Genomic DNA, 15,540 nt, shown 5'->3' on the forward strand with positions numbered 1-15,540 from the left:
TTGGGGGGCCCTTGTGGACGGTGGGGGGAGGCGTCCGGAGCGCGTGTATATATGTTGGTTTTGCGGAATGGGGTATTTATTCGGGGGGGTGCGTCGGGTTATTTTTTTTCTTCCTGTTTCCTGTTGTTGTTGTTATGGTTGTCATTGTTCTTGTTAAAATTACGCGAGGCACACACGGTTTTGGGGAGGGATGCACCTTTATTCTGATTTTTTTGCAGCCGGGGACGGCTGCGAGCTGTACAGGGGGGGGGGGTGATGTAGAGGTGTAATTGTGTATGGGCACGGATGGCTAACAAACACAAGGGGTGTGGTTAGGGCGTACACAGAGGAGATGCTCACACCGACGTCCGCACCTGCATCCCCCACGGGCCCCTCCCGGGGGCCGAGTACTATAAAAGGTGGTGAGCCGGAGGGCTCGAGGTCGGGTATTAGCTTAAACCAGCGAAGACTGAAGACCAGCTAGAATAGGCCCCGGAGCTCCCCTGGCTCGCTGTCCTTGTCAGGGCCGACCAGGGCGAGCCGGTGGCGTGGCCCCGAGAGCCCAGACTGACGTTCTTATAAGAGCCGGTCTGGAGACTCAGGGTGCCGGGATCCCAGCTTGACCAGGGCTGGGATAGGTAGCCTCCCCTAGCTCCGTAGTGGAGGACTCGGGCGTAGGTTAGCGGGGTTAGATGTTGTGTCTCCCTGTTAGACGAGTGAAGGGGACGATACCCCGTTAAGTTCTGTGTGTACCCGTTACTGTGCACAAGTTGGTGTTAATAAATAAGTGTGCCTCCGACCCCGTCGTCAAAGCCTCCTGAATACTTACTACACTAGTGACAAATTGTCATGTTCTGTTTACGTGACAACCCTTACTAGTTGGCTGTGTTGGGTGGTGGCGGGTTTCACAATACATTTATATAATTACGCGATCTAACCCAAAAAAAACTCTTATGAACGATATATTTTTTTCCGGGTAAGGCCCACTAGGCTATGTAGCTCTTTTTCAGAAACGACCTGTCGACAAATGATAGCTGAATGAAGTGGTTTATCCTATAGAAATTTATAGCAGCCAAATATTGGGGGGGGGGGGGGAAACTGGAGGACCTGGAGAAAAATCCACGTGACCACAGGGAGAGAGACATACAAACTCCAAATATACAGCAGGCGCCAAGGTAGGGGTCAAACCTACGATCTCCTGTATACCAAGCAAGGTAGTTAACATCTCGCCGCAGTGGCACCCACTAGCACGGCGCGTCAACCTAAACAACGAGCTGCAGGCGGGATGCATTACCTTGGGGTTGGTTTGTTGTTGCGAGGCTCGTGAGAAGGTCTGCGTGTGCGTGCCGCGCCAGGTGTCGCTGCTCGACATGAGCGCCCGCGTGCTGTACGACGCCCGGCGCCAGGCGCCCAAGAGCCTCCTGGAGGCCGTGGAGCAGGCCGGTTTCGAGGCGTCACTAAACCTCGATGGCGACGGCTCCAGGTTCCCGGCCGACACCGAGTCCGTCGAGATCCTGGTCACCGGCGCAACGCCGTCCACCGAGCTTCGCGGGCGCTCCCTGGCGGACCTCGCGGCCTCCCTGCGCGGCGTCACGGCGACGGACGTGGCCCGATCGCCGAGCGAAGAGGCCAAGGGCGCGCGCCGTAAGATGACCGTGACCTTTTTGCCGGAGCTCACGGGCGCCAATGCGATCTGCCAGAGAATAGAGGACTTTGGCTACCGGGCCACCCTGCAGGCCAGTCGGCGGCAGCCGGGCCTCGCCACGCTGGTCGTGGCGGTTGAGGGCATGAAGCGGCAGACGTGCGCCCGCCGCGTTGAGAGTGCGCTCGCCAAGCTGCCGGGGGTGGAGCACGTAGAAGCTTCTCTCGCCAGCCGGGAGGTGCGGATCGGCTATAAATCACACCTGATTAACGCCTCGGAGCTGCGGAGGCAGATCGAGGCATTGGAGTTCGCTGCGCTGTTGCCAACATCGCCATTGAAAAAGATCCAGGCCAGGGAGAAGTCACGGGCGTTGCCTGCGGATCCGCAATCGTCTGCACCGCCTGGCGAGGTTATTGAAAGTGCCACGATAACTTTAGGTGTGGAAGGCATGCATTGCAAGTCGTGCGTCAACAACATAGAAAGTCACGTTGGAGAACTGGCGGCGGTTTACAGCATCGAGGTATCTCTGTCTGAAAGTAAAGCCGATATTCGTTACAATCCAACGCTTATAGGACCGGCTGATTTTAAACAAGCCATAGAAAGCCTCCCTCCTGGGAATTTCTCCGTTTCCTTCGGACTGAGGAGCACAGATCTTCCCTCGCCAAATGTGTACCGAAACCTGCTCAGCAGGTGCGCCAAGGGGGCGGTGGAGGAGCCGGTGCCCGTAAGTGAAACCACGTTTTCCCTTCCGCGCGCCGACAACCCGACGGTGGTGCTGCATGTCGCCGACATGACGTGCGACTCCTGCGTGCAAAACGTCGAAGGGGGCCTGGCCAAGCGTGCGGGAGTGAGATCCGTGAGCGTCTCCCTGGGCGACGGGACGGCCACCGTCTCCTACGACCGAGATGTGACGAGCCCCGAGATCCTACAGGGCGCCGTCGAGGACATGGGCTACGGCGCCACTCTCACCGGTAACGCCCTCCCCCCCTCTCTCACCGGTAACGTCAACTCACTCTGTTCTTGTTGTTGTATCCTCAAATCTTGTAACTCAATTTTAACCCAGTTCCCAATGTGGTATCGACTGCAAACTTGGTATACTTATGTCATACTGATGACAATACTATATTCTATCATTAAAAATATGTGTTAATATTCTTTTTCATATGTTATGTTTCGGCTTGGGTCTCCACGACTCCACTTCCTGGAGTCGTGGAGTTCTTCCATTACTAGTAGGGTACATTTCATTAAAGCGTGTTTAAAAAAAGTTTTTTAAAATATTAATTATTTTATTTGTAAATTTTCTTCAAATTGAGAAAATTGTAACCTTTCGTTATGTCTGAGAAGAGGAAATGTGATGCACATGCAGAAAAGTACAGTGATACCTCGGTTCACGAACGCTTCTGTTCATGAACAACTCGGTTCACGAACAGAAAAGTTCATAAAAATATGCTCCGGTTCACGAACGCCGCTTCGGTTCACGAACGGGAGCCGCGGCCATTTTAATGCTATTTCCAGGCTGTCACATGGTCGTGACTTCCTGTAGGAAGATCGTGGAGAGAAGAAGAGACACAGAAAGAAGTACTGTGAGTACTGTGAAGACACTTTCAGTGACGTTTTGCTTTTTGGTGTGCTTTTTAGCACATACAGTACTGTACTGTACTACTGTACTGTACAATACTGTACTTACTGTATTGTACAGTTCAGCCGTTTGAGTGCTTACTGAAGTCATCTCAAGCAAGGTTAGTGTTCTCTCTTTATACATTACTATACTGTACAGTACTAATGTGTATTGTAATTTGTTTCATATTTTTGTGCTTCAAAAACCAAAAAAAAAGGTCAGAACGGATTAACCGGATTTACATTGAACCCTATGGGAAAATGTGCCTCGGTTCACGACCAATTCGGTTCGCGACCAGAGTCAGTTCACGAATTAAGTTCGTGAACCGAGGTATCACTGTACTTACTGATTTTCAAATGTAAGTGTTTGTTTTTACTTAATACATGTTTTGTAAAAGTTATGTTAAGTTCAATCTAGATTTTTACGTTAAGTTACAATAAATGTGTGTTTGGGTTATTTTAATTCATTTTCGTGGTCAATTTTGATATTTTTTTGGTATGTAATGGGTTTCCAGGAACGGAACTCCAATTCACCTTAGGGAGATAAGGGGGGAATCAATTAGGTCGTAGGTTCGGTGGTCGCCTGTAAACTGGGTAGTGTAACTTATTCATCATCTTAATTGCTGAATATTTATACGTTCATAATTTTATAATATATTGACTTAATTCCAAAAGTTGTATTTTGAGTTTACAGCTCACGTGGTCTACTCTCTAGACGCTGAGAGTCTCCCACGCGTTCTGCCCTCTAGATGGACATGACTCCGTGCAGGCCCCGCGGGGGTGCAGGGAGAAGGACGTGGAGGGTGCGCCGACGCCGCCCAAGGTGGGGTGCGAGGGGGGGCAGCGTCCCGACTACGTAATCAGCGAGCTGCCGCCCAAGCCGAGCGGGGAGCGCGAGGCCGCGCGGGAGCCTGAGAAGTGCCTCCTGCGGGTCAGCGGCATGACGTGCGCCTCCTGCGTGGCCAACATCGAAAACAACCTGAAGAAGAAGGACGGTGGGTGAAGGCAACACTCGACACCGCCACTGTCGTCATGAATAACGTCCACCACGCCTCCCCATGCAGTACAGTCTGTTCTCCCATAATGCCATACTAGTTGCGTTCCTGAAGAACATCGCATTATGGAAAAACAATCAAGTTACAATAAATAATATGGATTATGGGGTAAAGCACGGTGCAGGATAACGTGTGAGATGCGTAACGCAGGCCGAACAAAGACTGAGGCACGTGGGTAGCATCTAGAAGCATCCAGCAGCCAATCCGTGGTCGAGCGCTGCGATGCAAGAGATCCCCACGTGCTTTGTGGGTGACGTTCGGTGTCTTACGGATGACGATTGTAACCACGGCCTGCGGCATCCGTTTTTTTGTGATTTGAGTCACGTGAAAAGATCCTCGGTGATGTGCACATTCAGACGCATGACCCGAGAGAGACGGATGAGATTGTGGAGTTCACACCATTGGAACCTCCTTTGCCAGTAGCAAAATATGATAATTGTTTTTTTACCCTTTTATTTGGCAACAAAGCTGACGCCTTTTTTTACAAGGAGTCATGTTTTCATAGACTACAATACCTGCGGTTGGAATGCAAACAAAAAACACAACTCTGATAATGTATGCACTGTCCTTGAAATTGATTGGTCCACACCCAAGCCAGCTTTTCTTAGAGCCTAGTCTCACATGGTGTTGGACCAGATGACGCCAAAAGGCGCACAACTCAAAGACAATGCACCATCAGAGTATGAGAGCTCGGGGTAAGCATTTACACCATTGGAACCTCCTTTGCCAGTAAAAAATATGATAATTGTTTTTTTTACCCTTTTATCTGGTGTCAGTTTTGTTGCCAGATAAAAGGGTAAAAAAACAATTATCATTGTGGAGTTCATATCGCCGCCTGGGCTCAACCAAGTGTCATCCTCCTGGGCTCATCAAACGTCTACCACTTTGTGGACAGTCAACAACAATGTTCAAGATGCAGAGGGACTTGCTCCTGTCATGGGAATGTGGCCTCTCCACCGCTAGCTGAGGACGACTGACAGAATCGAGTGTCACCTCTCTAGTTGTTGAGCAGGGAGACGCGTTGGCTGATTTAGTACTAAATGACATTTGCCTGAGGTATCCGATTGTGCAGTTCCTGTAAAAGCAGAGGCTCTCTACTGGTTCAATTGCATTCATTTTATGAGAGGTCCTTTCGCTACTTGTATTTTTTCATGGATTTGCCCTGCGATTTGATATAATATATAACATTTGCTTGTGCATGCGTATTTCCGGATCCATGTGCACATGACGTGTGTGTATCTGCAAATGCACTGTGGAAACAAGCGGTCGTAGGGGTTAGCGCGCTGCGCTAGTTCGATTCCCGCTCATGGCCGACACCAGTGATGATGATTTGAACTGGTCCTGGGCTTCTGCTAGGTCGACTAAGCCACAAATGAGTACCTGTTGCGGTATGTAGTAAACATCGCCACTAGGGAGATAAAGCTGGGTGGCCGTGGTGCTGGCCACCCACCCTGTCGTTTACCATTCCGGCCACCCACCCTGTCGTTTACCATTCCGGCCATAGGTGCTCGCTAATAGCACTTGCCCCAACAGTCTTTTGAGGCTATACAGGGGATCTTTGTCTTTGCTTAGTGTCTGTAAATGCACTGTAGAAACGATTGTGCACTTGTTTAGATGAGGAACCATACACCTAAAAACTGAGCCTGGGCGTTTAGCGTCGCGTGTTCAAGTATTGTTACCTGACCCTACCTACAGAGGCAACGCTATCGCTCCACCGGAGGTGCTCGCTGTGGGCAGTGAACGAACACTACGAGAGACAAAGACAAAGATCCCCCAGTTTAGCTTTTCCAGACTGTTGGGGCAAGTGCTGTTAGCGAGCACCTAATGAAGGCCGCAATGGCACATGAGAGGGTGGGTGGCCAGCACCATGCCTGGCCACCTTTGTCTCCCTAGTGGTGGTGTTTTACACATCGCACCAGGTTACCCATTTGACACCGAGTTGACCTCGGGGAGGCTCCGGACCGGTTCAGATGATAGTCACTGGAGTTGGCCGTGAGCAGCAATCGAACTCGGGTCGTCGGGTTCGTAGCACAGCGTGCTAACCACTCCACCACTGCTCCCCATCCCTGCATTCACAGACAATAGCAACATGGAAACAATAGCAAAATGGAAACAATAGCAACAACTCACGGCCCTTTGTGAAGCAACAGCTTTGTCAAAGTTGTCTCGCACTGTGTCGTCCACGAGGCTTGGTTGACCATACCGCACCACAGGTTTGATGAAGGGGGTTAACTACGTACGGTCTGCAAGAAGTTCAACATGCGTCCGTCCATACATACACACGCCACTGATGTTAGCCGTGGCCAGAAACCAAACTCATCAAGCAGCGTGCTGACCACTGTGCCACCTCTCCAGCCCGTACAAAACAGCCTATCCTGGTGGTGGCGTCACTCACGTGGTTCCCAGAATGCACTGGACCAACATATTTCCTTAAAGTGTTTTTTTTAACGTAATTTGCAGTCCTTAATATATTCTTATTCTAAATAACTATTCCTTTGATATCTAACGAATGGCTTCTCTCCGTGTTAAGTGGAGAATGTTAAGGTGCAGCCCTGCAATGCTTTGCTGACGCCACTGCTGGTGGAAGGGCCTTCGCTAGACGGATCTCCACAGAGCCCCCCTCGAGCTTGTCATACAGCAGTCAAAATCTTCTGCCATCTCATTTTTTTTCCAAAGAAGGGTTCTTTTGGATTATTTTGTAATGACATACTGTCCACTTCGCTGGAACACACGGTTAATGAAGAATGCCGCCAATGAGTTTGGACCGCAAATGGAGTAATTACCCCAGTTTATGAGGGAGATGCATTCCTAAAAGGTGTGACCAACATCGAAACGACGCACATCAAAGCATATTTTTACAAATCGCGAAAATACTGGACATAAATAATATACAGTATTGTAGTCTACAGTACGGTACATGTCTTGTTGAGCGTCACAAAGTGGTTCATGTGCAGGGTAGGTGGGGGCGAAGGCTGAGAGGCGACGAATGGTGATGTCAGCGACGTGAGTGCAGGTTGAGGTGACGCAAATTGGGTAGTGGTGTTAACCCTTTCCCGCTCCGAGACGTCTGCAAGTTGCAGGGTAGATGTCCCATTCACCGCTGAATCTCGGAACGTGCGAGCGGCTCGCCGTTAAATTTATTGAGAGACGTAGCGTTGCTGTTTTTAAAGACATTGTCCTGTACTCGCCACAAGGGACTGTAGCGACACGACCGCACCCTGAGATGGCTGGCACCAAACTGTGCCACGCACCCTCCCGCATGGCCTTTTACCTCCGATTCCATTCAAAACTCTAAACAGAATCGTTTACGTTCCGATGACGTAAAAAGCACGTAATCGGAAACGAAATCGGAATAAAAACTGATGGTGCACACGTACGCCATCGGCAGGGGAAAGGGTTCATAAAGTGACGACGTGTTTGTGAAACGATGTAAAGGGGGGCAGACCTAAACCGGGAGGGGGGGGGGGTATCCTCGCCATACGTTGGGGTAAACCCTGAAACACCAGGGCAGATCGAGGGACTATTCTGCCGCCCAAATGCGAGTGCCGCTGCCGCCATCGTGCACGGTGGGCCCCGTCTGCAGGGATCCTGTCGGTGCTCGTCGCCCTGATTGCCGGCAAGGCCGAGGTGAAGTACGACCCGGCGCTGACGAGCCCCGAGGAGATCGCCGCCTGGGTGCGGTGGATGGGCTTCGGGGCCGACGTCGTGGACGTCAACCTGGAGGGGTCAAACGGAGTCGTCGAGCTCACCGTGAGTTCCCGAAAGCGAGCGCAGACCCCCGCGCGGTGATCGCTCCCGGATCTCTGTGTGTGCCGCGGTGCGCTTCGCGTGACAGCAACGTCGATAGGATGCCGTCTTGCCTTGCGTATCTGTGAACTCGATTAGCACGGTTGGCTAACGTACGGTGCGAAAGAAGTTCAACGTACTCTTTGGTTCTTTCGGTAAAGAAATAAAATATAAAATAAGAATACAATTTAAATTAAATAAAAAATAGAAATTACTTAATTAAATCATGACGTTTCGATTGCAACACAAGCAATCATCAGGTGTGGAAATCACAGCTAGAAATGTTTTACTAAAGCTGATTTCCGCACCTGATGATGATTGCTTGTGTTGCAATCGAAACGTCGTGATTTAATTTAGTTATTTCTATTTTTTATTCTATTTTTTCACCTACGTGACTTTGCCGAAAGAACCCAATGAGTATGGATCCTTGCAGTCACGAAAACTTCAAATCTAGAAAGTTCAACGTACATGCATACGTACAACTTACACCGTATGTTCGTGTTTAAAGAGATAAACAACATGTGCATGAAATGTAGATGCACATTGCTCTGACATTTGATGGGCTGTGACTGTACTAATTGCACAAGCTGTCATGAGTGAATTTGCTGAGTTGTTGGCTTTTAGATCTGAGTTTGTAGTCTCGAAATTCAGCGAAAGGTTCATCTGAGTGTCACAGCACTGTGTGTCACAGTGCTGAGTGTGAGTGTCACAGTACTGAGTCTGAGTGTCACAGTGTGCTGTGTGTGTCACAGTGTGCTGTGTGTGAGTGTCACAGGGTGCTGTGTGAGTGTCGCCGTGCTGTGTGCCGCAGCGCTGAGTGTGAGTGTCACAGTGTGCTGTGTGTGTGTGTCACAGTGTGCTGTGTGTGTGTGTCACAGTGTGCTGTGTGTGAGTGTCACAGTGTGCTGTGTGTGAGTGTCACAGTGTGCTGTGTGTGAGTGTCACAGTGTGCTGTGTGTGAGTGTCACAGTGTGCTGTGTGTGAGTGTCACAGTGTGCTGTGTGTGAGTGTCACAGTGTGCTGTGTGTGAGTGTCGCCGTGCTGCGTGCCGGAGCGCTGAGTGTGCGCCCGCTGGTTGGATGCGTCCCGCCCCAGGTGACGGGGATGACGTGTGCGTCGTGCGTGCACGGCATCGAGTCCACTCTGCTCCAAAACGACGGCGTCTTCACCGCTTCGGTCGCCTTGGCGACGGGCAGGGCCCGCGTGGAATTTGACTCGGAGAAGATCGGACCCCGAGGCATCATCCTCATCGTCGAGGTGAGAGCCGCCGGCTGCTCTGTGCGCTCGCGGTTGGCTTCACAACGAGGGACCTGGAGTGGCTCGTCCGTCGGTTCTCTCAAATGGCCAGGAGCCCTGCCATGAGCCCTTTTTACACAACAGAAAATGAGCTCAACTCAAGTATTTTTATTTTGTAAGGTAAGACACCACTGAGCTGTGTAGCTCTTTTTCAGAAGTGACCTGGCCGCAAATGATAGCTCAACGAAGTGGCTTATTGCGTGGAAATTTATAGCTGCAAAATATTCTAAATGTGGAGGGAAAAACCGGAGTACCCGGAGAAAAATCCACGCGACCACGTGGAGGGAGACACGCAAAACTCCAAATGTACAGCAGGCATCGGGGTCGGGATCGAACCCACGAGCTCCTGCAAACCAGGCGAGGTAGTTATCATCTCCTAGCCACCGTGAGGTCACAATGCCTCAATAGCACAATACCAAATTGTCATGGAGGCATGTTATTTTTCTGGAATGTTTTGAAGGAAATGGTCTCAATGAATCTCCTCGTGGTTCTGTCACGTTTACATCTAAAGACAATGAGTCGATAACGCGGCAGGAATGCCTTAACATTTTCCCGCGTCATTCCTGTGTTTTTACTGCGTAATGTAATGGGGCGAACAAGCGCTCGCGTGTCTCGTGCTGGCCTGCGTTCCACGTCTCTGACGCGATGTTCCCCCGTTTGTGCTCTTACCGCGGCTGAACAGCGCATGGGCTACACGGCGGCCCTGGTCAAGCAAGATTGCCGTGACACCAGCCACCTGGAGCACACGGACGAGATCAGGCAGTGTGTGGGGCAGCACGCGTTACACCACTTGCACAGAGTTTTGTCGCAATCCACACCGAGCGTCGTTTATTTTAACTGAGCGTTGTTGTTGTCAGCCGTAGGACTTTACTGTACATGGCAAAACTAATCTCATCTCGTCCGCCTCTGCTCTGCAGGGACCAGGGGTTAATGGTGATATTCTGCGAGGCTCCAATTATAACCTTAAGTAGCTTAGGCGTAATTTTCCATTCTGCTTCGCAGTTTTGTCCGTAAGCAAATTTCATTACAATCACTCCGGGTTCTCTCCCTCTTTTACGTCGTTAAAAACAACAGCACTCTTAATTTTCTATTTGCAAACTGCATTTCACTAAATTTGCTGGCCCATTAATGTGACTCAAAATGTATTTAGCGTGCCCCAAGAGTACATTTTAAAAAGGACGCGATCAAGAAACATTGAAATTTAAAGGGATGGAATTGTTCCAAGGGATGGAATTTCGTCCGTGTACATTTATCATCCCCACCCCAGGTCACGCAGCGTGATCTTCGTTTAACCTCATTCTCGGGTCGGGAGGCTTGTTGGCCATCACAGGTGGTGATGTTTTACGAAGCAGGCAACTAGAGTGGCTCACACAGCGGTGTAGTTTTTAGTGTAAAAGTCAAGCGGTAATGCGCTCCATCCAAGCCAAGTGGTGTCTAGACGGGTGACGCTGGGCTGACGATGAGCTCACAAGGAGGTAGCAACTCATTCAGCGTCTTCGCACTGGCAGCCGGACTAACGTCTCTTGCCGGAAATGTTCAATAATTTAGTTTTAAATATATTTGTTGTTTTGTTTTTGTAGCATATTAATATATCCTATGATGCTTTGCAGACTCATCTATTATATCCCGTACATTTTGTCGCTGGATCGATTTGCTCTGTCCTCCTAATGAGGGTGTTTGGACTCCGAAGGTCTGAAATGTTGATGTGACCCCCCATCGGCTCTGCACATGTAACACCGGGCTAAAGATGAACGCATACGACAGGTGGGAGAGGATGTTGAACGCCAACGCGAATGCCCCGTTGAGAACAAGCGCCTGCCCTCTAGATGGTGGAATGCCTTCCTACTGAACCTGCTGTTTGGCACCCCGGTGATGGCTCTGATGATCTACATGATCGTGATCGACTCCCAAAAGAAGCACAACTATCTGATGAATCACATGGTCCTCCCTGGGCTCTCCACAATCAACCTGGTTTTCTTTGCGCTCTGCACCCCTGTACAGGTACGATGATGCACCTTGCGCTTTGTGCATCTTCCCAGGAGTCGGTCTCTGTGATCGGCCCTGCTTTGTCTTACCAGACATTCTCAATGCTCGTCTGTAAAACCATAGTTCACAAGTTAATCGAATCACCCGCTGGACTTGACATTCAGAGGGCGTCAAATTCAATTCCATCTCCTGGCTTGGAAGTTGAAACAATGGGTGCAAGTTTCTTAAATCGCCCTCCACTTCTGTCCACATAGCAGTGTGGATGGGTTCACCACATTTAAGTCACTTGGCAGGTTGTGGAAGAGTAGGCCAAATACCCTCCAGAGGGGCTCTCTACAGCTTCCTCTAATGGAGGAAATTTCGCCGACAGTGGCACAAGCAATCAATTTACTGGGCTGAGACTACTTTTACCTTAGAGGGACGGTTATAAGAGAGTTCCAGCAATGCATTTGGACGACACGGTGGCTAGGAGATGTTAACTACCTCGCCTAGGAGATGTTAACTACCTCACCTGGTATACAGGAGGTCGTGGGTTCAATCCCGTCCCTGACACCTACTGTATATTTGGAGATTGCACGTTCTCCCCGTGGTCACGTGGATTTTTCTCAGAGTCCTCCACTTTTTCCCTCCACATTTAGAATCATCATGCATTGAGAGTATTTGGCTGCTATAAATGTCCAAATGATAAGCCGCTTCGTTGGGCTATAATTTGTGAGGGCCAGGTCGCTTCTGACAAAGATCAATACAACTTACCTGGTAAAATAAAAAAATAGTTTATCGCTTTTAGTTCACAAAGCGCAACGCGGCTATTAACCGAGCAAGAACCGCGTCGCGCTTTCGCCGCGTCCCGCGGAAGCCACGAGCGCTGTCGCGTCCCCCCTGGCAGTTTGTGGGAGGGAGGCACTTCTACTTGCGCGCGTACAAGTCTGTCAAGCACCGGGCGGCCAACATGGACGTGCTGATCGTGCTGGCCACCAGCATCGCGTACGTCTACTCGGTGGTGATCCTCCTCGTGGCCATGGCCGAGCGGGCCCCGCGCAGCCCGCTCACCTTCTTTGACACGCCGCCCATGCTCTTTGTGTTCATCACGCTGGGCCGCTGGCTTGAGCACCTGGCCAAGGTGAGCGTGCCGGACCCACCGACGCCTGCTGTATATTTGGAGTTTTCGTGTCTCTCTCTCCCCGTACTCGTGTGGATTTTTGTGCGGGTCCTCCTCATGACGGACAGACACTTGTGAATTATATAGATGCAGACACTAACAGAGTCGCATTCAATTTCAGACCATTTCCAACCATGGATAGACGCGGTACACAACGTAAAATGTGCACATCGTGAGTTGTCAACTACCTCACCTGGTATGTAGGAGGTTGTGGGTTCGATCCCAACCCTGACACCTGTATATTTAGAGTTTATGTCTTCTCCCCGTGGTCGTGTGGATTTTTCTCCGGGATCTCCGGTTTTTCCCTCCAGGTTTAGAATCGACACGCGTTTAGAGTATTTGGCTGCAATACATTTCCACGTGATAAGCCACTTCGTTGGGCTATCATTTGTGGCCAGGTCGTTGAAAAAGAAACATATAGTATCTCGGCGGGCCTTACCTGGTGAAATCAAAAGTGTCGAGTTGTATTTATGCAACGTGTGGTGAGGGTCGAGACTGCCTTGGAACGCGGGCCCCGTACCCAACATCGCCGCTACTCTTTCGGTGGCGGAAGCAGCCTGCTTATTAATGCTGATGTACATTAGCGTATGCGTGTAGTTTGCATGACTTGTAAAAGATAATTTCTTAGATGCGTGACACAGTGCATGTGTCATGAGCTTGACAATTTATTTTGCTCAACGAATCAATGAGATTCCTCACAAACACTTTCCGCATGTCCGATTAGCACGGTCGGCTACGTAAACAGTGCGAATCAAGTTGAACACACAAACACACATACGTGTACAGTAATCAAGTTGAACACACACACACACACATACGTGTACAGTAATCAAGTTGAACACACACACACACACATACGTGTACAGTAATCAAGTTGAACACACACACACACACATACGTGTACAGTAATCAAGTTGAACACACACACACACATACGTGTACAGTAATCAAGTTGAACACACACACACACACATACGTGTACAGTAATCAAGTTGAACACACACACACACATACGTGTACAGTAATCAAGTTGAACACACACACACATACGTGTACAGTAATCAAGTTGAACACACACACATACGTGTACAGTAATCAAGTTGAACACACACACATATGTGTACAGTAATCAAGTTGAACACACACACACACATACGTGTACAGTAATCAAGTTGAACACACACATGTGTACAGTACTTCCCTCGTGCACCGTCTCGTATGCCTCCTGAAGCGCCACGTGAGTGGCGCGTGAGCTCGTGGCTGAGCGCTGCTCTGCCCATCGCCGCAGGGGAAGACGTCGGAGGCGCTGGCGAAGCTGATGTCCTTGCAGGCGGCCGAGGCCACGCTCGTCACGCTGGGCCCCGACAACTCCCTCGTCAGGTGGGTCACTCGCGCAGGGGCCACGGGACTTGTGGGCCACGGGACCTGTGGGCCACAGGGCTCGCGGGGGCCGTGGGGCTCGTGCACGCTGGCCTCAGAGGTCGCATTCGAGTGGATCTTTGTCACCAGGTTAGAACTCGAGTGACCGAGTCTTCATTTGCTCGAGTGAAAGTTGGGTCGGATTTTTAAGCCATTTCCAGGAAAAACTGAGTGACAGAAACTTAAACAAATTTAGGATCATTGTTGCCCGAATATGTAAGCAGGCGAGGCTATGTGTCAAATATAATGCAGTGCGTATGGTTTGTGAGTGTGTGTGGTGTGTAGTGTGTGTGTGGTGTAGCGGGGAGCGCTAGTGTAGTAGGTTCGAATTAGGTGCACACACACGCAACTTGGAGGCAACACTATTTATTAAACGGTAAATAATATAACACTCTACATGAGGTGGTGACCACCTTCCTCAACTCACTAACACTCTGGAACACGACACAGACTGGACCAGGCAGGCAACGGCCTGCCTGGCCCAGGACGACGACTCGGGACTTGACGACCGAAGATGTCTTCACCTTGGAGTACAGTACAACAGCCGCGCTCTGCGTTCACACCACGCTTATATTTGGTTTTGCGTGGCTGGCTCCGCCCCGGCGTGGCTGGCTCTCTTCAGGCCATGCCTCCCTTCCCAGGACACGCCTCACTTCCCCCACCTATGGGAGGGTCCGGATCCCTCCACCACGTGACCCCCCAGGCACCCCCTCGGGGCCCCCAGCCTTCGTACGGGCCGACACAGTAGTGACCTTTCTCTGTCACTACATCACCCCCCCCCTGTATAAACACACAGCCGTCCCCGGCTGTAACACAACTGTGAAACATCGAAAAGGTGTGCCTCCGAACCAACAACATCAATAAATGACCGGCGACCGATAAGAAATACAATCACGTAATATATACAGAATCGACGAGGGTAAAAGGGAACCGCATAGAAAACGGGGAATTAACAACAATTATACATGAAAACTGGCTAACCCACTTACGCTCCAGCACAGCCCCCCCACCCGTTAGAATCACGCATGCAATGACAGTCACCCGTTAGCACCCCCCCGCCTTTCCGACGTGGCGTCACAACTAGTAGCACGCGTCGGCCATATCGGGGGGGGAATTTCCATGTTACCACCCCACCGCCTTTCCGACGCGGCGTCACAACCAGTAGCACGCGTCGGCCATATCGGGGGGGGGATTTCCATGTTACCACCCCACCGCCTTTCCGACGCGGCGTCACAACCAGTAGCACACGTCGGCCATATCGGTGGGATTTTAACCCAGTCTCTCTCCAAGACTCGCATCGCAGCATATAGCTGTACCGACCGAGCTGAGACGACCCAGTCTCTCTCCAAGACTCGCATCGCAGCATATAGCTGTACCGACCAAGCTGAGACGAGCCAGTCTCTCTCGAAGACTCGCATCGCAGCATATAACTGTACCGACCGAGCTGAGACGACCCATCGTTCACTCATTGCACAACATGCACCCTAACAACTGAGGGATACAGTCCCAACGTAACAGGACAACTCCACCTGAACCTTACAAATCTCCAGCCCACTGTTTCAACGCACCTCCGAGTGTCTCACTCTCCGGGCCGTCAGGTC

At 50.5% G+C, this 15,540-nt stretch overlaps 1 protein-coding gene across 4 annotated transcripts in view; it reads left to right on the top strand.

Annotated features, from left to right (window-relative positions):
• LOC144722581 (copper-transporting ATPase 1-like) overlaps positions 1-15,540 on the top strand; it is a 49,020-nt gene that overhangs the window by 14,997 nt on the left and 18,483 nt on the right. For all 4 annotated transcript variants that reach the window (XM_078600782.1, XM_078600783.1, XM_078600784.1 and 1 more), the window contains 8 exons: positions 1,335-2,592; positions 3,988-4,233; positions 7,877-8,043; positions 9,175-9,336; positions 10,058-10,137; positions 11,202-11,376; positions 12,248-12,481; positions 13,809-13,900. In XM_078600782.1, coding sequence (XP_078456908.1) covers positions 1,335-2,592; positions 3,988-4,233; positions 7,877-8,043; positions 9,175-9,336; positions 10,058-10,137; positions 11,202-11,376; positions 12,248-12,481; positions 13,809-13,900 — 2,414 coding nt within the window. The remainder of the gene's footprint in view (positions 1-1,334; positions 2,593-3,987; positions 4,234-7,876; positions 8,044-9,174; positions 9,337-10,057; positions 10,138-11,201; positions 11,377-12,247; positions 12,482-13,808; positions 13,901-15,540) is intronic.

The sequence above is a fragment of the Lampetra planeri genome, chromosome 15, assembly GCF_965212315.1.
Source record: "Lampetra planeri chromosome 15, kcLamPlan1.2.h2, whole genome shotgun sequence".
In the NCBI taxonomy this organism is placed as follows: Eukaryota; Metazoa; Chordata; class Hyperoartia; order Petromyzontiformes; family Petromyzontidae; genus Lampetra; species Lampetra planeri.